Below are 21,759 nucleotides of genomic sequence, written 5' to 3'. Positions count from 1 at the left end.
TTCGAGCAGACTGATCAGCAACTCGGATTATTCTGTCGACCAGAGGCCCTGAGCCAAATGAATCCCCATCACTCCACCCCAGCCGGATAGACTGGCGTCTGTAGTGATCACCGTCCATTTCAGAGGAAGGAACGATTTTCCGGACTGAATCACAGGGGACCTCAACCAACAAATCAGAGTCCCTGACTGGTTGGCTCACCTGGATCTGTCGATCCAGGGACAACTGAGATATATCCCATTTCAACAACATCTCCTTCTGCAGTACTCTGGTGTGGAACTGGGCATAAGGCACTGCCTCGAAAGAGGCTACCATGAGTCCCAGTACTTGCATGCAAAAGCGGAGCGACGACCACTTGCGGTACAACAGTAGTTTGAGCGCAGCTCTGAGAGTCTTTAATTTGTCTGAAGGGAGAAAAACTCTTGATCCCCTGGAGTCCAATAGCAAACCTAGGTACTCCAGACGCTGGGTCGGCACAATCACCGACTTTAGGTTCAACAGCCACCCAAATTCTTGCAGGGCCTGCATGGCGATCCACATCCTCCTCTTATTCTGAGGTGGAAGATGCTCTCAGGAGATCGTCCAGGTAGCACACAGTCGTGATCCCGCGTTGTCGTAGCAACGCCAATACTGGAGCCAGTACTTTGGTAAAGACTTGGGGGGCTGATGCCAGGCCAACGGGAAGAGACACAAATTGGCAATGGGCTTCCCCGCCAAACGTAGAATTTTTTTATGCCTAAGGCATATGGGTATGTGCAGGTACGCATCCTGGATGTCCAAGGACGCCAGTGAGTCCCCTTGATGGAGTGCAGCGACTACTGAGCGAATTGATTCCATTCTGAACCTCTGCACTTTTACAAAGTGATTGAGGGCTTTTAAGTCCAAGATCGGACATACCCCTTCCTTCTTGGGAACCACAGATTTGAGTAGAATCCCTGGAAGCGTTCCTATTCCAGAACTGGTACAACCGCCCCCCGGATTCAGCAAGTCCCTCGCCGCCCCCAACAGGGCCTCCCGGCGAACCGGGGATACGGGTATGCTGGAGGGGAAGAATCTGTTTGGCGGCCAAGAGAGAAACTATCTTGTAGCCTGTGGAAATCAGATCGCAGACCGATTGGTCAGATAACCGGGAGGACCACCGGGCTGCAAAACTGCCTAAGGCAACCCCCCACCCATGTCTTCATGCGGTAGCACTTTTGTTCGCAGGCTTATTAGGCTTGCGGTTCCAGGGACGCTTTTGACCGTCCGTGGGCGTCCTGTCAGGCTGGGGACGTTTTGACGAAGCACCGGGCAGACGAAAAAGCTGCTTGTGAGCGAAAAAAGAGGGCCCTTGCCTATGGCGTGGCACCTTAGCCTTCCTGGCCTGTTGGAGTAGAGTACTCTTACCACCAGTGGAATTTTTAATAATGTCATCTAACGAGGCTCCAAAGAGCCGGTCGCTAAGGAAGGGAAGATCCGTCAGGGCTTTCTTGGATGCCTGGTCAGCAGACCAGCACTTTAGCCAAATCAGGCGCTTCAGCACCACAGCTGACACGGAAGCCCTGGATAACAGAAGGAGAGTATCCAGGGCCGCGTCACAGACGTACTTAAGGCCTTGCACTAGTTGGTCTGCTAGTTCCACGCAAACAGGAGAAGACTGTTGCTCTCCCAATTCGCGGTGCAAAAGTTTTGCCCACTCAGTCAGTGTCTGCAACACCAGTGCGGATGCCAGTACAGGTGGCACGGCTGACTCCAGAACCGTAAACAAGGAACGATCCACCGCCTCGGCCTTCCTGTCCGTGGGATCCTTGAATGCAGTCCCCTCAACTGAGATCGTGGTTACTTTGTTTAACCTGGATACTGGGTGGTCCACGACCGGAGGAGGCGACCATTTTTTGAGAAGGCTTTCCTCAAAGGGGTAGTGCACCGCCATGTATTTGGGGACCGAAAAGGTCAGTTGCGGGCGACCCCATTCCTTGTAAATGATGATCAAAATACGTCAGACACGGGAACACCTTAGGTGAACGTGCTGGCTTGCGGGACCCAAAGGGGACCAGTACATCAGCAGAGGGATCAGCTGGCTCCTGAATCTTCAGGGTATCACGCACTGCTGTGATAAGTGCTCCAACTAGCGCTTTGACGCGAATGGTCCTGGTCAGTGTCATCAGACAAGACAGAGCAGGTTGCAATTGCCTGTATTTCGGGGGAAGAAACACCAGTTTCTGAAGCCATGCTGATCCTACCCTGTTTGCCACCCGAAGGGGACTTAGGACAGTGACAGTCCCTCCCTCCTGCTGCCGCTGGCTGAGGGGCTCTGGCCCGCGGGACTCACCACCCTGGGCCGTTCCGTGCTGTATTACCGCAATGCACCCAGCACAGCTAAAACCCCCAGGTGAGAGCCCAGACACACACCGCTCAGCACATGTACAGCCCCAACCCCGTGGGGGGGGGGGGAGTTAGCGACATGGGAGAGAAGAGAGAGGGGGTGAGGGGGGCCCCCAAATCAACCTCCCAGGGAATGCCCAGCTGCTACACCCTGTCAGGCAGGGAGAGCTGTACTTACCAGTCCTGAAGCTGGGAGACATTCCACAGTAGTCAGCTCCTGATCAGTACAGGGAAGACTACTGGCCTCGGCGTACTGTGATACAGACATCAGTAGCCCGGTCATATGTACGCCCGGAGCATAAAGCTCACCGGCCACCTCTGGAGCGGAGCCTTAGCTGCGACCTGCACACGCTCAATGGCCAGACTGGGGAGACTACAAGGATAAGTGAACCAGCCTGTCCCCAGCCGGCTGTTTATAGAAGATCACAGGATCATTCATCTAATGCAAAAAGCCAAGCTTATGCATCAAAAAAACCTGGACCTATGGGCCCGCAGGGTTCCTAGGTCTTATATCCTCACTAGGCAAGAAAAAACTGAGTTCTGCCTGAGCAGGCTGTGAGGTTGTAGCATAGGGACCACCCCATGGGCTGAACTAAAAGTTCTGAAGTGTTGTATTACAACTTGCCTAGTATCTCCAGTGATAGGGCTAACAACCCATTTTGTTACAGAGAGGAGCTGTGTCGGTCGGTGAATATAAGAGAAAGATTGTTTATTTTTTTTAAATTGTCTGTTTATCGCGCAAAAAATAAACACTGCAGATGCAATACCACCAAAAGAAAGCTCTATTTGTGGAAAAAAAGGACATGGATTTAATTTGGGTACATCGTCGCATGACCATGCAATGGTCAGTTAAAGTAATGCAGTGTCATTTCACAAAAAATGGATTGGTCATGAAGGGGGTAAAACCTTCCGGGGCTGAAGTGGTTAATGCCTGTAAAAACAATGTTTAAGCTCTGTGTGGAAGAAGCCTTAACTTTGCTATTTGTCAAAATAGGTTTTTTTTAAAACTTTCCTTTTCTTGGAGTACAGGCGCCTTCAGATGACGTGCCACTTGCAAACGAGTAGTAAGAACAGCCCTTAATGCACCCCTCCCATTCTCAGCAAGCATCAATTTTGTAGCAAGCAAAACACTAGTTAGACTTACTGGTAAATCTGTACAGGAGTCATCAGGACAGCAATAGAGAGATAGGATCCACCTCCGGAGACAGGAAACACAACATTCAGATCCTTAAAGGGCAGCTTACATCCCTCTTCTCCAGTCTTTAAGGGAGAACTTTCCCAGAAACAAATTTTTCTGGAACAAAAACACTCTTCCAAAGCATATAGGGAGGGAATCCCTGCTGTCCTGGATGACTCCTAGAAACACAGTTACCGGTAAGTCTAACTCTAGTTTTCTCTAGTCGTCTGTCCAGGACAGCACTAGAGAGGATAAAACGAGAACTTAGTAGTTTGGGGGGGCTACCGCTTGGAGGCCTTTTCTCCCAAATGATTGGTCTGTGCTGAGATAAGGTCCAATCCATAACACCCAAGAAGCCGATAGGGCCCGTGTGGAGTGAACTATGGGTGAGAAGATTCCTTTTATTAAATCTTATAAGCGTCAACAATAGCTTGTTTAATCCACCTTGCGATTGTGCCTTTCAAAGCTTGGAACCCCAATTTTTTTCCCGAATGCAAAATGGAGCATTGGATTTTCGAATGCTTTACGACAATTCCAGATGCCACAAGACACAGGCTCTCGCATCCAGTTGGTGGAATTCTGGTTCCTTTGGATTGGTTGGGGACCCACAGAAAGGCGGCAAAACAATTTCCTGAGTCCTGTGGAATTTTGACACTACTCTAAGCAAAAAACCTTTGTATGTAATACCAACCAGTCTTCAAAAATTTGCAGGAAAGGGCCCTTAACCGTTTCAGCCCTGGAATATTCTACCCCCTTCCTGACCAGAGCACTTTTTGCAATGTGGCACAGCGTCGCTTTAACCGAGAATTGCGTGGTCATGCGACATTGCACCCAAACAAAATTGACGTCCTTTTTTTTCCTCACAAATAGAGCTTTCTTTTGGTGGTATTTGATCAACTCTGCAGTTTTTATTTTTTTGCGCTATAAACAAAAAAAGAGACAATTTTGAAAAAAAGTAACGCATTTACTATACTATCATATATATATATATATATATATATATATATATATATATATATATATATATATATATATATATATATATATATAGTTTAGGCAGATATGTAGTCTACATATTTTTTGAAGAAAAAAAAAAAAAATCACAAAAAGCGTATATTGATTGGTTTGCGCAAACGTTATATCATCTGCAAAAGAGGGGATAGATTTATAGCATTATTATTAATTTATTTTTTACTAGTAAATGGCGGCGATCTGCAATTTTTATTGTGACTTCAACATTATGGCGGACACATTGGACAATTTAGACACATTTTTGGGACCACTGCCATTAATACAGCGATCAGTGCGATTAAAAAAGCACTGATTACTTAAAAAATGGCACTGGCATTGAAGGCGTTAACACTAGGGGGCAGTGAAGGGGTTAAATATGTCCTAGTTTGTGTTCTGAGTGAAAGGGGGTGGAGAGTGTCCAGGGGAGATAACAGATTGCTGTTCATACTCATAGGGGGGGTAGACAGGGCAGCTCCCTGGTGGCCACAGGGCACAGCGATGTTGCATAACATCGTTTCGCCCAGCTGTACCATTCTGGCGCAGTACAACTGTGGCCGCTGGTCTGCATGTGTTTAATGAAAAGTGTCTGCAGCTCGTTAATGCGTCTAGCTGTGGATATTGGCCACTAAAAAAGACAGCTTTGAGCGTGACCCAGTTTAAAGGACAGCGCTACCCTTTGCGACGATTTTATCCAACCTTGAAATACTGTTGTTAGGTCCCATTTTGGCAGAATTAACGGAACAGGTCTAAATTCTAGACAACCCCTTAAACAACTTGCTAACTAGCGGGTCTAACACCAGGGGTTGCTCCAAAAAAACAGGGGCGGCCAATACCTGCACTTTTAATGTGCTAATGGCCAGTCCTTGATCTGCACCTTCTTGTAAAAACTCCAAGACGGCTGGGATACTTGCAGACACGTTCTTGGTATCTAACCCTTTCATGACTAAGCCTATTTTTGGAATTTGGTGTTTACAAGATAAAATCCATATTTTTTGCTAGAAAATTACTTGGAACCCCCAAACATTATATATATTTTTTTTAGCAGAGGCTCTAGAGAATAAAACGGCGATTGTTGCAATATTTTATGTCACACGGTATTTGCGCAGTGGTGTTTTAAACGCAACTTTTTGGGAAAAGGGACACTTTCATGAATAAAAAATGATAATAATGTTACGCCGAGTAAATAGATACCAAACATGTCACACTTTATAATTGCGCGCACTTGTAGATTGACGACAAAGTACGGTACCTAAAAATCTCAATAGGCGACGCTTTAAAATTTTTTTACGGTTACCAGGTTAGCGTTACAGAGGAGGTCTACTGCTAGAATTATTGCTCTCGCTCTGACGATCGTGGCGATACCTCACATGTGTGATTTGAACACCGTTTACATACGCGGGCGCGACTTCCGTATGCGTTTTCTTTGCTTCGCAAACTCGCGGGGACGGCGGGCGCTTTGAAAATTTTTTTTTAATTTATTTTATTTATTTTAAAATGACTAAATTGTTTTTAAAAAATAAAATAAAAATTTGATCACTTTTATTGCTGTCACAAGGAATGTAAACATCCCTTGTGACAGTAATAGGTGGTGACAGGTACTCTTTATGGAGGGATCGGGGGTCTAAAAGACCCCCCACCCCTCCTTTACACTTCAATGTATTCAGATCGCCGAAAACGGCGATTCTGAATACCGGATATTTTTTTAAAACCGGCGCCATTGGCAGCCGAGTAAACGGGAAGTGACGTCATGACGTCGCTTCCGTGTTTACGATGAGGAGACTGGAACGAAGCCGATTACGGCTTCGTTCCAGTTCCTCCCCAGCAGTCAGAGCCGACGGATCGCTAATCGGTGCTCCCGATCGAGCGGGAGCACCGGTAACAGCGGCGAGAGGCGGCGGGAGGGGACGACCCCTCCCGCTCCTCCGGCATAACAGCCGAGCGGCTTTTAGCCGCATCGGTTGTTATGGCTGGAAAGCCAATCGCCCGCTGTAAAAAACGGTACCGGGATGATGCCTGCAGGTGCGGGCATCATCCCGGTATACCCCCCGGAAGCCGAGTACGCAGATCTGCGTACGCTCAGCGGGAAGGGGCTAACCATGAACGGAAAACTTTACAAAATTTAACATAAATTGCTTGAGTTACCTTATTTCTACTAGAAAGAACGGTTTACCACCCAGTCCAAGAGCCCCATAGACTTCGGGAGGCTTTCTTCAGACACAAAGTTGAAAATGTTAGGGACTGTAATTTTGGTAATAGAACAGGGCCCTGGGCCAGCAGATCCTGCCTCTAGGGCAGCATGAGAGGAGGCTCCTCTGTCAGGTCTAACACTGTGGAAAACCAAGGCCTATTCAGCCAATAAGGGACCACTAGGATCACTGTGGTGCACTCTTGAACAAACTTCCTCAGGACCAGAAGAAGTTTTAAAGGGGGGGGGGGAGGCGTAACAAATGGGAAACAACCACCTCTGGGCCAAGACGTCTATTCCCTTGGCCCTTACTTCTCCTTCCAGCGAGAAGTACACTGGAACCTTGGCATTTGATTTGTTGGCGAACAAATCCACTTCTGGGAGGCCCCATTTCTCTATTAGCTGGAAGATTTCCCTCTTTAGTGACCATTCCAACTCATACACTTGGTTTCGGCTTAGAAAGTCCACCAGATGATTGTCCACTCCCTTTAGATGGGCTGCGGATATTGACTTCAGATTCCCCTTGGCCCAAGTAAAGATGGCGCTTGTTAGTTTAAGGACGGACACCTTGTTCCCCGTTGTTTAAATAAGACACTGCTACCACACTGTCCTAGAGGACCTGTATGTGGTGACTTTTCAGCTCTCTGGCAAAAGCCCTTAGCACTTCATAGATAGCTTGCAACTCCCTCCAGTTGGCTGATTTTTGGAACTGTGCTTTCTTCCAGCGTCCTTGGGCTACTCTTGACCCCCAGTGGGCCCCCCCAGTCGCAAGCACTGTTGTCCTTGGTGATGCGGATGGACACTTGCACAAGGTTCTTTTAATTCCTCCACCACCACAGAGACCTCTTGGTCTTTGGAGATAGGCCGAAGGTCGTGTCCAGTGATTGCTGAGCTCCTTCCTCCTACCTATTGTAAAAACAGTTTGCTGCACTTAGGGTTGATCACATTCATGTAAACATGCAGAACACAAAAAATTTATAAAATCCCATTAGGTGATGAAACAAAGTGCTTGTGCTTAAATTGATATCTCATGTGCAATGATATTCAGACTGGGTGCCCCACATAGATGTACACTTACCCTGGATGTTGACCAACTATCGTTAGTATGGTCATTTAGGAATGTGGCAATACCCCTAGAGAGCCTGTTGAAATGACGTCTTATGTATGAATGCACCTCATAAGTATGGATGGAAATGACAAAGGAGCACTTTCATTGCGCAATGCCGTAAAACCTGGTTTATTAAATACACAAATTTAAATAATTCACTCAAATTTACAAGTGCCTTATCGTCCTGGCACCCAGCGTGTGTAGCAGATGATTATTAAGGGTAATCGGCCCTGATAGGAAAAGCCTCCGCTTGCAGCGTTCAGCTAAATTCCCAGGTAGTTTTGTATGGGCAGAAGTAATGCGAGGTGAAACATTCAACGTTTCGGCCTGTTACAAAGCCATCATCCAGAAGAAAGACCACTTGAACTGGATTTGATAGCCTTCCCCGATTATCCTCAGTATGAATTCATTTGGGGTAGTCTTTTCCCACTGTGGGAGGAACTGCCCCAATCTCCCTCCCACGGGAACCAAGTCACTGGGATTTGGTGGTTTTCTTATGAGAGGAAAAAAGGACACCTTTTTGCTTCCCTCTTCCCCATTGCTTCTTAGAGGTTGACCCTTTGGCGGTCTTGTCCCTGTGATGGTCTTTGGGGCGAAAAAAATTTCCCGGGGCTTTCTTACTTTTGATAGGAAAAGCCTTTTTCTTGTCTGCAGTATGGTCTAGAACTTTTTCTATATCTTGCCCTAATTTATTTTTAGTAATTTATTAGGGCATCGGTCCTTGCTGATAGCTTGACCAACTCAGCAGACCTGTCTGCCATATAACCTACTGCCTTGTGCAGCATGGTTCCACTTTTCAAATGGCCTTGTAACTGGTCCAGCCAGACCTCCAAATTACGAGCCACTATTATTGTAGCCATTGCTGGTTTCAAATTTGTCATGGCTACTTCCCATTACCTTTTCAGCAGTACCTCCATCCTGTGCGTTGACTTGGTGCACTGGGAAAAGGCTGCATCCACTTTGTTCCAAATACAGAAAGAATCCTCACTGAAGGGGAATCTCCTCTTCAGACTTAGGAAAAAAATTTTTTTTCTCCGGTTCTGCCCACTCTTTTTTGATGGAGTCTGCCAGTGCGCTGTGTACCGGAAATTCTGTTTTTGTCTTCTTTCAGGATCTGATACAGCTGGTCATGTAGGGACAAGGAGGCCTTCTCTTTGATATCTAGCATCTCGTAGATCATCCCCAATAATACATCCACCTCCATGAGCGAGAGCCTGTATCTGGGTGAACTCGTCCCTTGGCTCGGAATATCTTTTGATGATGCAGTCTCACTTAGCTCATCCAAAGGATCCAATTCCACTCCTCCTGATTTGTCACCCTCCCCTGGGGCTGAAGCGGAGGGACCTGCAGCTGGTTGTTTTGAAGTTTCAAGGTTTGACAGCATCGACTTAATGGCCTACCTTTCTTTCTCAACATCAGAAATTCATTCTTTGCATATCCCCGTTGCCTCCTTGTAAACCAATTTATCAATAAAGGGTTTACAGGGGCCTGTTCCATCCTTCTTTAACCACTTGCCGACCGCCGCACGACGATGTACGTCCTATTTTTGAAGAGGGATATCTCGGTAACAGCAGCAGCTGCTGCCACAACCGAGATATCCATCTCTTCAGGCGGCGGTCGGCTGTACGATAACGGTGGTCTCCGCGGCGGACTCGCCGGCATATCACCGCTATCAGCGGCGGGAGAGGTGCCACCCCCCCTCCCGCACCTTCCGCCGCTTAACGGAGCCGTCGGCAACGGCGGAGGCGATCGGGTCCTTTCATCTGCTGGGCATAGAGACAAGTGAGGCTAAGATGGCCCTCACTCGTCTCTATACCATAGGAGGGCGGAAGCGACGCCAAAACGTCACTTCCGCCCATACCTCTTATTATCTATATTTTTTTTAAATGTCAGATTTTCTTTTTTTTTTTTTTGCATTTTAGCCCAAATATGAGATCTGAGGACTTTTTGACCCCAGATCTCATATTTAAGAGGACCTGTCATGCTTTTTTCTATTACAAGGGATGTTTACATTCCTTGTAATAGGAATAAAAGTGATCCATTTTTTTTTTTTTTTTTTTTAAACAGTGTAAAAATAAAGTCAATTAAAATAAATAAGAACATTTTTTTTTTTTTTTAAAACACCCCGTCACGACGAGCTTGCGCACAGAAGCGAGCGCATACGTGAGTAGCGCCCGCATATGAAAACGGTGGTCAAACCACACATGTGAGGTATCGCCGCGATCGGTAGAGCGAGAGCAATAATTCTAGCCCTAGACCTCCTCTAACGCAAAAAATGCAACCTGTAGAATTTTTTAAATGTCGCTTATGGAGATTTTTGAGGCTAAAAGTTTGACGCCATTCCACGAGCGGGCGCAATTTTGAAGCGTGACATGTTGGGTATCAATTTACTTGGCGTACCATTATCTTTCACAATATAAAAAAAAAATTGGGCTAATTTTACTGTTGTCTTATTTTTTTATTCAAAAAAGTGAATTTTCTCCAAACAAAGTGCGCTTTTAAGACCACTGCGCAAATACGGTGTGAAAAAAAGTATTTCAATGACCGCCATTTTATTCTCTATGGTGTTAGAAAAAAAACAATATAAAATGTTTGGGGGTTCTAAGTAATTTTCTAGCAAAAAAAACTGTTTTAAACATGTAAACACCAAGTCTGAAAAAGAGGCCTGGTCCTTAAGTGGTTAAATGTGTTCATACATGACACTTCTTGCCCCCCCTGACCTCTGCGATTCTTTGGGTTGAGCCCGAGACAAGAAAAGGAGAGAAAACAAGGGAGACAAAAGAAGGGAAAAAACAAAGACAAGCTGTTGTCAGAAAAAATACTTAGCCAAGCAGTGGGTGTATACCTTCATCACCTACGTGCACCCCCACCAGCCGCTGACGGGATTCAAATGGCTCTTTAGCCTGGATCCCATCTCGGGGGGGGGTTGGGGGGGGGCGACAAAAAATGGGTGCTACATTGAGCCATCACCTCCCACCCTCTGCCCTTTAGGTCAAAGGCACCCCAGTGTCCGCCTACCTGAGTTGGGCCAACACCACTGCCACCTGGTTCAGTTAGATCCATGCTGCCCTCTGTTCCTTGCTGGAGCAGGAAGCAGAAGTGGTGCACTGTAAGTCCCCGTCCTCTTCCTGCAATCCACAGGCCAGAACTACACCCGGGATACCATAGTATTCAGTCAGCAGATCCCCGTGCAGGGAACGCCAGCCCTCCCCTGGAGGACGATGCTGGTACCATCTCCTATGCAGCCTGACCAGTGGACTCAAATGCCTGCCATCCTTTCCAGGTACTTGCAGACCTCCTCCTGCCTTAGGCAGCCCCTAGGATCAGAGGAAAGAGCTCCTTACAGCCACCTCCTCCGGTGGAGGATACAGAAACATTATCAAAGGGACCATGGCCCTGAACCTGCATAGCACCCTGCAGCTAACTCATTGTGTTGCACTAAGTGCCTAGATAAGCGAGAAATGCAGGATCCATTGCCAAAAGCAACAGTAAAGGTTGGGCTGACCACGGTCTTCTACCTGGTGGAGCCTGGGTACAATCTCCTAAGCCTCAATCAAGGAGTCAACCGATTTGGAAAGCTGCAAGAAGGGAGTCACACTGGCTATGTAGCAGCTGGCAAACTTGCTACATCTGTTAAAAAGGAAAATGTTTTGTTTGCCTCAAAGAGTAGATTTAAATTCCCCCAAAGACACCAGCAAAGAGCTAAGGTTTGCTGGGAGTGGGAGGGGTTATATTAGGGCTGTCCTTAAAGCTTTGTTTACCAGTGTCCAATCACCTGAAAGCAGCTGCATTTACCAATGGTGTAAGAATGTAAACCTCGTCTTGTAATGTATACATAATTTTATATTTTTTTATTTAGGTTTGTGGAATATATAATACACACACACACACACACACAAAGTCACCCCAGAAGGAAACCTCTTAAAGATGATGTACAAGAAACCCCGCAGTTTGCTGAAGACAAGCAGACTAAGGACATGGATTACTGGAACCATTTCCCATGGTCTGATAAGACCAAGATAAACTTAATTTGGTTCACATGGTGTCAAGCATGTGTGGTGGAAACCAGGTGGAGTACAAAAACAATTGTGTCTTGCCTACAGTCAAGCATGGTGGTGGGAGTGTCATGGTCTGGGGCTGCATGAGTGCTGGCGGCACTGGGAAGCTACAGTTCATTGAGGGAACCACAAATGCCAACATGTACTGTGATATACTGAAGTAGAGCAAGGTCTCTAACATCCACCAGCTTCATGATGTCATCATGAAGGTGTGGAAGAGGACTCCAGTGGCAATCTGTGAAGCTCTGGTGAACTCCTTGCCCAAGAGTGTTAAGGCAGTACTGGAAAATAATGGTGGCCACACAAAATATTGACACTTTGGGCCCAATTTGGACAATTTCACTTTTGTTGCCAGCAGTTTAGAAATTAATAGCTTTGTGTTTATTTTGAGGGGACAGAAAATTTACATGGTTATACAAGCTGTGCACTCACTACTTTACAGTGTCACATGAAAAGATATTTACAAAAATTTGAGTGTACTCCCTTTTGTGAGATCCTGTATGTAAAACACAGACATATAATATAATATATATATATATATATATATATATATATATATATATATAGATAGATATATATAGATATATATATTATATGTATGATATAAAAAGTCTACACAACCCTATTAAAATGTCAGGTTTCTGTGATGTAAAAAAAATGAGACAGATAAAATATTTCCAAACTTTTATGTGGCCTATAAACTGTACATCAAAACTGAAATCTTTTTAAGTGGAGGGAAGTAAAGCTAAAAAACTAAAATATGGTTGCACAAGTGAGCACACACTTAAATACTTTGTTGAAGCACCTGTTGATTTTATTACAGCACTCAGTCTTTTTGGGTATGAGTCTATCAGCATGGCACATCTTGACTGAGCAACATTTGCCCACTCTTCTTTGCAAAAACACTCCAAATGTGTCAGATTGCGAGGGCATCTCCTGCACACAGTCCTCTTCAGATCACCCTACAGATTTTCAACGGGATTCAGGTCTGGGCTCTGGTTGGGACATTCCAAAACTTGAATCTTCTTCTGATGAAGTCTTTCCTTTGCTGATTTGGATGTATCCTTTGGGTCGTTGTCATGCTGAAAGATGAAGTTCCTCTTTATGTTCAGCTTTCTAGCAGAAGCCTGAAGGTTTTGTGCCAATATTGACTGGTATTTGGAACGGTTTATAACTCCCTCTGTCTTGAATAATGCCCCTGTTCCAGCTGAAGAAAAACAGCCCCCAAAGCATTATGCTGCCCCCACCATGCTTCACTGTGGGTATGGTTCTTTTGGTGATGTGCAATTTTGTTTTTGTGCCAAACATATCTTTTGGAATAAAAAAACACATGTTCCCATGTGCTTTTGGGAGACATCAGATGTGTTTTTGCAAAATGTAGCCAGACTTGGATGCTTTTCTTCTTGAGAAAAGGTTTGTGTCTTGCCACTCTACCCCATAACCCAGACATATGAAGAATACGGAAGATTGTCACATGTACCACACAGCCAGTACTTGCCAGATATTCCTGCAGCTCCTTTAATGTTGCTGTAGGCCTCTTGGCAGCCTACCTGACCAGTTTTCTTCTAGTCTATCAATTTTGGTGGGATGTCCAGTTCTTTGTCACTGTTGTGTAATATTTTCTCCACTTTATGACTGTCTTCACTGTGTTACATGGTATACCTAATGCCTTGAAAATTCTTTTGTACTCTTCTCCTCACTGATAACAATGAGATCCCTCTGATGCTTTGGAAGCTCTCTGCGAACCAAGGCTTAGGATGCGACTGAAAATGTCAGGAAAGACCTACTAGAACACCTGAACTTTATTTGGGGTTAATCAGAGGCACTTTAAAATGATGGCAGTGTGTACTGAGCATGAGTTTGAATGTGATTGCTCAACTCTGAACACAGCTACATCCCCAGTGAGGGCACACCAAGAGGGTGTGCACACTTATGCAACCACATTTTAGCATTTTATTTTTGCTTCCCAACCCTAAAAGATTTCAATTTGTTTTTCAATTGCGAAGTACAGTTTATAGGTCACATTAAAGGTGTGTAAAGTTCTGAAATGATTTATCTTTGGCTCATTATTTTTCCATCACAAAAACCTGACATTTTAACAGGGGTGTGTAGACTTTTTATATCCACTGTATACACACACACACACACACACACACACACACACACACACACACACACGCCAAATGGTCAGTTAGTAACACTTCAAGTACTGAATGAACCACATAACAGGTAAGACATCTGTGCAGGATACAGAGGAACAGCATGAAGGGAAAAAAATAATAATAATCTAGACTTACTTGTAAATTCCACATCTTGGAAGTACAATATGGGACACACGTGAGTAGTCAAACACTAGATTATAAGCTGGTCACCCCTCTATAACCTTACCCAACTCTGTAGGTATTAAGTTTTATAACAAGCAATGCTCGCGCTTTTTAGGCGAGGTCTTCCCTCTTCAAAGGGTGGTTTCTGCAGCACAGAGAGAAACAAGACCAAGGGGCCCAAGGAATCACGTGCTGCTGAAAGAGGGGGCTGATCTGGGATACAACTTGAATCGCCATTTTCACAAGAGAAAGCAAGGCCAGAAGTTTTTGAAAAAGAATGGACAAAAACCTTTCCTTTTAGAATGCTTAAGGCCATCTCATAGTCAAGCCCTGATCATAGACAAGGCAGACTGCGTGGCATCGATAGTCTTTTAGATTGAAGTCTATCATCACAGGCCTTCTCCACATCGTGGTGTCTAGGTGAGGTTCCCAAGGTTGCATCAATCCAAATGCACAGTTTCCATTTTTGTATAGGACAGTGAAGTTGAATGAAAAGTTAACTGAGCATCTGAATAAAAAATAAGGTAGTTAAGCTAGGAGTGATTTCTCTGTAAGGGATTAGAGGTCCATCACCTTAAAACACTAGCAATGAAGTTAAGAGTCACAAGGTGGGGTAGGATTATAGAGCAGAGTCCCAGAGGGCAAAAACTCAAAATTTTGTCAATGTTTAATCACCCGAAGGAATCAGCCTATGCCCCAGGGTCCAATACCCCAACTGTATCCTGTACTGTATGATTAAGATATAAATTGAGCTCTGAAAAAGAGCAAACCAACCAGGGGTCTTAGTTTTTGGTAAATTGGGCTACCAAGGCTAACATGTATACAATCATGTGTTACCCACAACCCTGCCTCTATTCATGGAGGTACAATGCTAACTGTGTAAGGTCAACAGAGCATTCACCTAGACCTATTATAAGCTAATCATGAGAAAGTATGAATTAGCTCAAATAATTAAACTTACCGGTGAGACAGGATTTGATCCTTCCACTGGCTGACAAGCCTCAGCAACAGCACGGACATGGCCATACCCAATTGCAGTAAGCAGCAATTTGGCGACTTTCAGTGCATTAAGATAAGCACTTCTTCTGGTTTCCATATCAGCATTTGGCAGGAAGTTATTCCGAGTAAGCATGCTCAACACAAGAGGCAAACCACCACTTTTGAGAAAGTTGTACTGAAAATCACTTGCATCTTCTCCCAGGGGAGCATTGGCAGGCATCAACAATGCATAAACAACCTAGAAAACAGACATGTGTGTAATTCGTGGAAGACTTACTGTGACAAGAGAAAAGCACATCTCACACATGAAACAAGCCTGTATTAAACATATCACTAACCTCTGTCAGATATAAAACTTGAGATGCTGATTGGCCAAAAAAAAGCGAATCTAAGGATGAACTCAAGCTACTTTCTCCAAGTTTAGCATGATCTAAACAAATTGCTCTGAGTTTCTCTACTATAGTATTGTCTGAAATAAAGCATAGAAATTGCCAATTTGTAAAACTTATAAATAAATGGAACAAATTAAATGTATACAAGTACAGTGGTACTGATTACAAAGAACACAATCTACAGACACAAAAACAGCTGTAGTTTCATGAAAAGCCTTCAATGTTGGCAGGTAGCATGCAAGCTTGCACAGATCTTATATGTACAAGTATATCATGATTCAGAATTTAACATGAACAATTTCATAGGCTGTCCACTACTCTCTCACTTGAATTTGTGACCTTACTGTGTTTTGCTACGAAACTGTGTTAAAGGCATCAAGGTATTAAGTGATGGCGGCCAACTCACGACTCATTTTAAAAGTAAAAACAACATTTATATGCTCTTAGGGTTCCATGTAAAAAAATATTTGGGTAAAATAGTTACATGGACAAGGAAAAGAGACAGATTAGGACTTCGTCAATTGAGACTTTGGGAAAACAATCTATACAGCTTGATGCTTGTCAAGGACCTGTTCACATCTCTGACCATGTATGCTTCAACAAACAATAAAGTGATCCAAAAGTGAATGAATTTATTTTATTCAAAAGCAGTAGAGTTCTCATGCAACACATTTTCACATCACCGTCCCACTTCTCCACCTCGTCCAATCAGAGAGCACTTCTCATTTATCCAGCAAACACCAGTCATTCTCTGCATGGCACCCATGAAGAGCAGCCAACCTTCAGTGTGAAGAAGCTGCTCAGCGCAGGACCGAGAATTAAAGTGTATGTTAACCCAAAAAAATAAAAATAAATGGATCCTGCTCTTTTTAAGCATGTTAAATGACACAGTGCTTGTGATGTCATTTGGACCCCTTTAACACCAAAAAAAAAAAAAAAAAAAAAAAAACCTGGCTGACCCTGACAGTTTCTGCCGTCCCTTCTGTAAGCTGACCACAGTAATCATGGCTGCTGAGCCCTGACACCATGGTCAGTTTACGTGCCTCTGTCATCTGCAGCCCTGCAGCCTCTCCTCTCATGTCCTCCTTCCCCTCCCATCCCTCTCTGTCGGCTCCTGTGTCATGGGCCCCCCCGCCGCTGCTTTAACAACATGTCTTACGTTAAATAATATGCTCTGTCTTTTAAGAATATGTCCCCCTGTGTGTGAGTCTTTTAAGGGTATGTCCCCCTGTATGTGTTTGGTATATACATTATTTTATTTTTAAAAAACCCCGTATATACCTTATCTGAGAGTGCCGATTAGCGGTCATGTGACGCTCCACATCTTTCCGGCTCTCTCTTCCAGACTGACGTCAGTGGGGGAATGTCGGTCCCTCCCGCTGCATCTGTCAGACGGAGAGATGAGAGGTGTGGCGCATCACGTGACCACTGATCAATGCTCATAGATAAGGTACATACAGCTTTTTTTGTTTTATATATACGCAACACACACAAAGGGGGAAATATCCTTAGGAGACCAAGCAGATTATATAAAGTAAGACATGTGGGTTAACCAACCCTTTAAGTGGAGATTACTGGAGTAGTGGTGTCCAGCTTTCAGAAGCATTGGCCAGTTATGGTATATGCAGTTATATTGGTCCAAGCTAGACTAGTGCAACTATATATATATATATATATATATATATATATATATATATATATATATATATATATATATATATATATATATATATAAAATATCCGTACCTGGAATTCTTCTTTAAATAAGCCTTCTAGTTTGTCCTTCATGGGCAAATAAAAGTTCCTTCAAAGTGGCTCTTAAGGCTCCAGGTTTATTACCTTCATGGACTCTGCATGAAAGGGGGGGGGGGGGGAAACCCCCTGCATGCAGCAGCCCCCGATCTTCCTCCAGTGATGTGCATGGGATCATCAGCTCTCTGGGGACATGCCCTGCTCACTGGCTGAGACAGATGCAGGAGTATCATGCAGGAGTATCATAGCCAGTGAACCAATGAGGAGAGAGGGGGGTGGGGCTGAGCCACAGCTCTGTGTGTTAATGGACACCGAATAGTGGCTTGGGAGCCCCCACTGCAAGCTGCTTGTTCTGGGGGCTCTTGGCGGGAGGGAGGGCCAAGGAGCGTCAGGGACCCACGAAGAGGATAAAAAAAACACAACACTGCACACAGCAGGTAAGTACAACAGTTTTTTTTTTTTTTTAAATACCTTTAATATTACTTTAATCGGTTAAATATGAAAAATGTATATTTTGTATTTTACTTTTTTGGCCAGAAATTAGTGCACTAGACTTTCGTATTGCAAATTTTCCAGTTTCTTCTTGCTCCCAAATGCACTAATAAAAAAAAAATAATGCTTACAGGCCTCAGTTGCTAAAGTTGAAATAGAGACTCACCCTCCCCTCTGAATGCCTGAACGTTTACCTTAGGGTGCTAGAGCAATGATTAGGAGATTTAGGTATGCAATTTAACAGAAGCAGTCCAAATGCTATGTTGGCCTGTTTTAGCATGTGGGCTGGTATGAACAGGCCCTTTGTTCAGCAGCGCTTATGAAGGTGGATGTACCCATATGTCTTATCGCATCGGACACCCACATGTAGAGTTGTAAAAAATGCTATCATTGTTTATTACTGTGTGAGCTCTGTGATTGGTCAGTGATCTCATGGTACCAGAGCCAATCACAGCAGCCCTGTACCTGGTGATAGCTATGACCAATCACAGCATCACAATTGTACACAGAGTTTCATGAATGAAACCTTAACACGTTTTACCAATTGCTTATTACAGTACTCATTACTGCAATAAGTGTAAAAAAAAAAAAAAAAGAGACATTCTCCAGACTAGTACAGTGTATGAAAACACTCCACTGCTCTGGTGATAGAAGGTAAAAAAAAAAAAAAAATCAAAGATTGAGATATATATATATACATATACACACACACACACAAATACATACAAACACACACCTCTCATCAGTGTTGCCAATCACCGCCACAACAGTTTGCGTGTCCTTGGTGACCGCCACCCCAGTTGGCGTGCCATTACACCAGTGAGAGCGAACTGTGTCCACGATTGTTGCCACATCCTGTGGACCCCTGGTTCTCTGAGCGGAGAAGTGACAGATCGTCTGTTCATACAGAGTATGAACAGCAATGTCTCTCATCCCCTACACAGTCCACTCCCCCCTTCAGTTAGAACACACTCTAGGGAACAGCTTAACCCCTTGATGACCCCCTAGCATTAACCCCTTCCCTGCAAGTGACATTTTTACAGTAAATCAATGCATTTTAATAGCACTGATCGCTGTAAAAATGCCAATGGTCCCAAAATCGCAGATCGCTGCCATGACTAGTAACAAAAAAATGAATGAAAATGCCATAAAACTATCTCCTATTTTGTAGACACTATAACTTTTTAGCAAACCAATCAATATACTCTTATTGCGTTTTTATTTTTAGCAAAAATATGTAGAACAATACTTATCGACCTAAACTGGGGAAAAAATATATATCTATTTGGGGGATATTTATTATAGCAAAAAAGTAAAAAAAAAAAAATGTTTTTTCAAAATAGATGCTTTTTTGTTTATAGCGCTATTTGTGGGGGAAAAAAAAAGGACGTCAATTTTGTTTGGGTGCAATGTCGCAAGACCGCGCAATTGTCAGTTAAAGTGACGCAGTGCCGAATCGCAAAAAGTGTTCTGGTCAGGAAGGGGTTAAAATCCCTGAAGCGGTTAATGTGACTTATAAACTGCAAAACTCCATTGAACAACAAACTGAAATATTTTAGGTGGAAATAAAAATAAAATATGGTTGCATAAGTGTGCACATCCTTAAACGAATACTTTGTTGAAGCACCTTTTGATTTATAACACTCTTTTTTGGTTATGAGTCTAGCAGCATGACACATCTTGACTTGGCAATATTTGCCCACTCTTCTTTGTAAAAAAAAAAAAACACGCCAAATCTGTCAGATCGCAAGGGCATCTCCGGTGCACAGCCCTCTTCAAATCACCCCACAGATTTTAAATCTGTTTCGGGTCCGGGCTCAGCTATTTCAAAACTTGAATCTTCTTCTGGTGAAGCCATTTTTCTTCTCTTTTCTTATTCTGGTGAAGCAAAGTTCATTAAGATGTATGCTTCCGGTCTTTGTCATGCTGAGAGATGAAGTTAATCTTCATGCTCTGCTTTCTAACAGAAGTCTGAAGGTTTTGTGCCAATATTGACCGGTATTTCAAACAGTTTATAATTCCCTCTACCTTGACTAAGGCCCCTGTTCCAGCTAAAGAAAAACAGTACCAAAGCATGATGCTGCCACCACCATGCTTCCCTGTGGGTATGGTGTTGTTTTGGTGATGTGCAGTGCTGTTTTTGCACCAAAAATATCTTTTAAAATTCTGGCTAAAAAGTTCAACCTTGGTTTTACCAGACCACAACACATTTTCCCACATGCTTTTGGGAGACTTCAGATGTGTTTTTGCAAAATTTAGCCAGGCAAGGATGTTTTACTTCATAAGAAAAGAGTTCTGTTTTGCCACTCTGCCCCATAACCCAGACATTTTAAAAATACAAGAGACTGTTGTCATATGTACCGCACAGCCAGAACTTGCCAGATATTCCTGCAGCTTTTTTAATGCTGCTGTAGGCCACTTGGCAGCCTCCCTGACCAATTTTCTTATAGTCTTTTTATAAATTTTGGAGGGTCGTCCAGATTTAGTAATGTCACTGTTGTGCCATATTTTCTCCACTTGACGACTGTCTTCACTGTGTTCCATGGTATAATCTAATGCCTTGGAAATTCTTTAGTACCCTTCCCCTGACTGATACCTTTTAACAATGAGATCCCTCTGATGCTTTGGAAGCTCTTTGCGGGCCACGGCTTTTGCTGTAGGATGCGACTAAGAAAATGTCAGGAAAGACCTACTAGAACAGTGGAACTTTATTTGAGGTTAATAAGACGCACATTAAATGATGGCAGGTATGTACTGACTCCTATTTCACACGAGTTTGAATGCAATTGCTTAATTCTGAACACTGCTACATTCCTAGTTATAAGACAGTGTTAAAAATCAGGTGTGTAATTTATGCTCCTTGAAAGCCCAAAGGTGCTCCTCTATGCATCTAGGCTCTTAAGTCTCTCACGTGTGGTATCCCCAAACTCAGGAGACATAGCAGAATGTGTTATTTGATGTAATTATAAGCATGCCTATGCTGTGTGTGAGAAAGAAAAAAAAAATGTAATTTAAATTTTCCAAAAAAACTCAACCATGCCCCTTATAAAATACCATGTACTTTCCAAAAAGGGGTCTTTTTTTTTTTAATTCTTGGCAGTTGCTTGCTTATAAAGTAAAAAAATAAATGAAATAAAAAACCAGTGTTGATTTAATACCACCAAAAGAAAGCGGTCTCAAAAAAATAATTTCATTTGGATACAGTGTTGCTTGTCATTCAAAAAGTGAAAGCACTGAAAACTTTAAAAATGGCGTGGCATTATTTAGATGCTTCAATATGATTACCTGGTGGCATAAGTTTCATCAGCACACGTGCCCCATCACGTAGCGGGGGCATATTTAGGTTGCTGCCCAAGTCTGCAACTTGCCAAAGGAAGGAAATATATCGGTGATGTAATGACATTATCTATAAAGAGTAAGGGAAAAGTTAGCAAATGTGTTCTCTTGTCCCTAATTATTAAAGAAAGCATTATCTTGCAGTCAAACAAAATACAACACAATGCTTTAAAAAAAATAATAATAATAATTACATGTCTACTTGAGCAGTTAGACTGCTTTCACACTAATATGCTGCAAAAACACGTTTGTGGTGTGATTTTAAAGAGCATGGGACAAAACAAACCACACCAAAAGCACATTATAGGTGTGTTTTTACTGCGTTTTCCATTGCTTTCAATGGGAAGGTGCATTTTTGGTTCGGTTTCTTTATTATCGGAAAAATGCTTCAAAAATTTTGCAAACAGGATTTTTCTTTCCCCCCACCGAGAGCACATAGACTTATTGCAACCACATTCATTGATTTTAAAGGATAGCATTTTTTCTTAAACTGTTCAGGCACTTTTGTTAACGTGAAATCGCTTGAAAAATGCCTCAGTGTGAAAGCAGCCTAACAAATGAAA

General features: G+C 43.4%; 1 protein-coding gene across 1 annotated transcript in view; it reads right to left on the bottom strand.

Moving 5' to 3' along the window:
• USP9X (ubiquitin specific peptidase 9 X-linked) overlaps nucleotides 1–21,759 on the bottom strand; it is a 437,788-nt gene that overhangs the window by 158,168 nt on the left and 257,861 nt on the right. The window contains 3 exon segments of the mRNA XM_077480883.1: nucleotides 15,187–15,462; nucleotides 15,563–15,693; nucleotides 21,146–21,266. Of these exon segments, the coding sequence (XP_077337009.1) occupies nucleotides 15,187–15,462; nucleotides 15,563–15,693; nucleotides 21,146–21,266 (528 nt within the window).

This window comes from Lithobates pipiens, unplaced genomic scaffold (assembly GCF_037356315.1).
Source record: "Lithobates pipiens isolate NorthernLeopardFrog02 unplaced genomic scaffold, aLitPip1_a1.2 Scaffold_16, whole genome shotgun sequence".
Lineage (NCBI taxonomy): Eukaryota > Metazoa > Chordata > Amphibia > Anura > Ranidae > Lithobates > Lithobates pipiens.
Note: the sequence above shows the minus strand (reverse complement) of the source record. Positions and strands in the feature narration are given on the sequence as shown.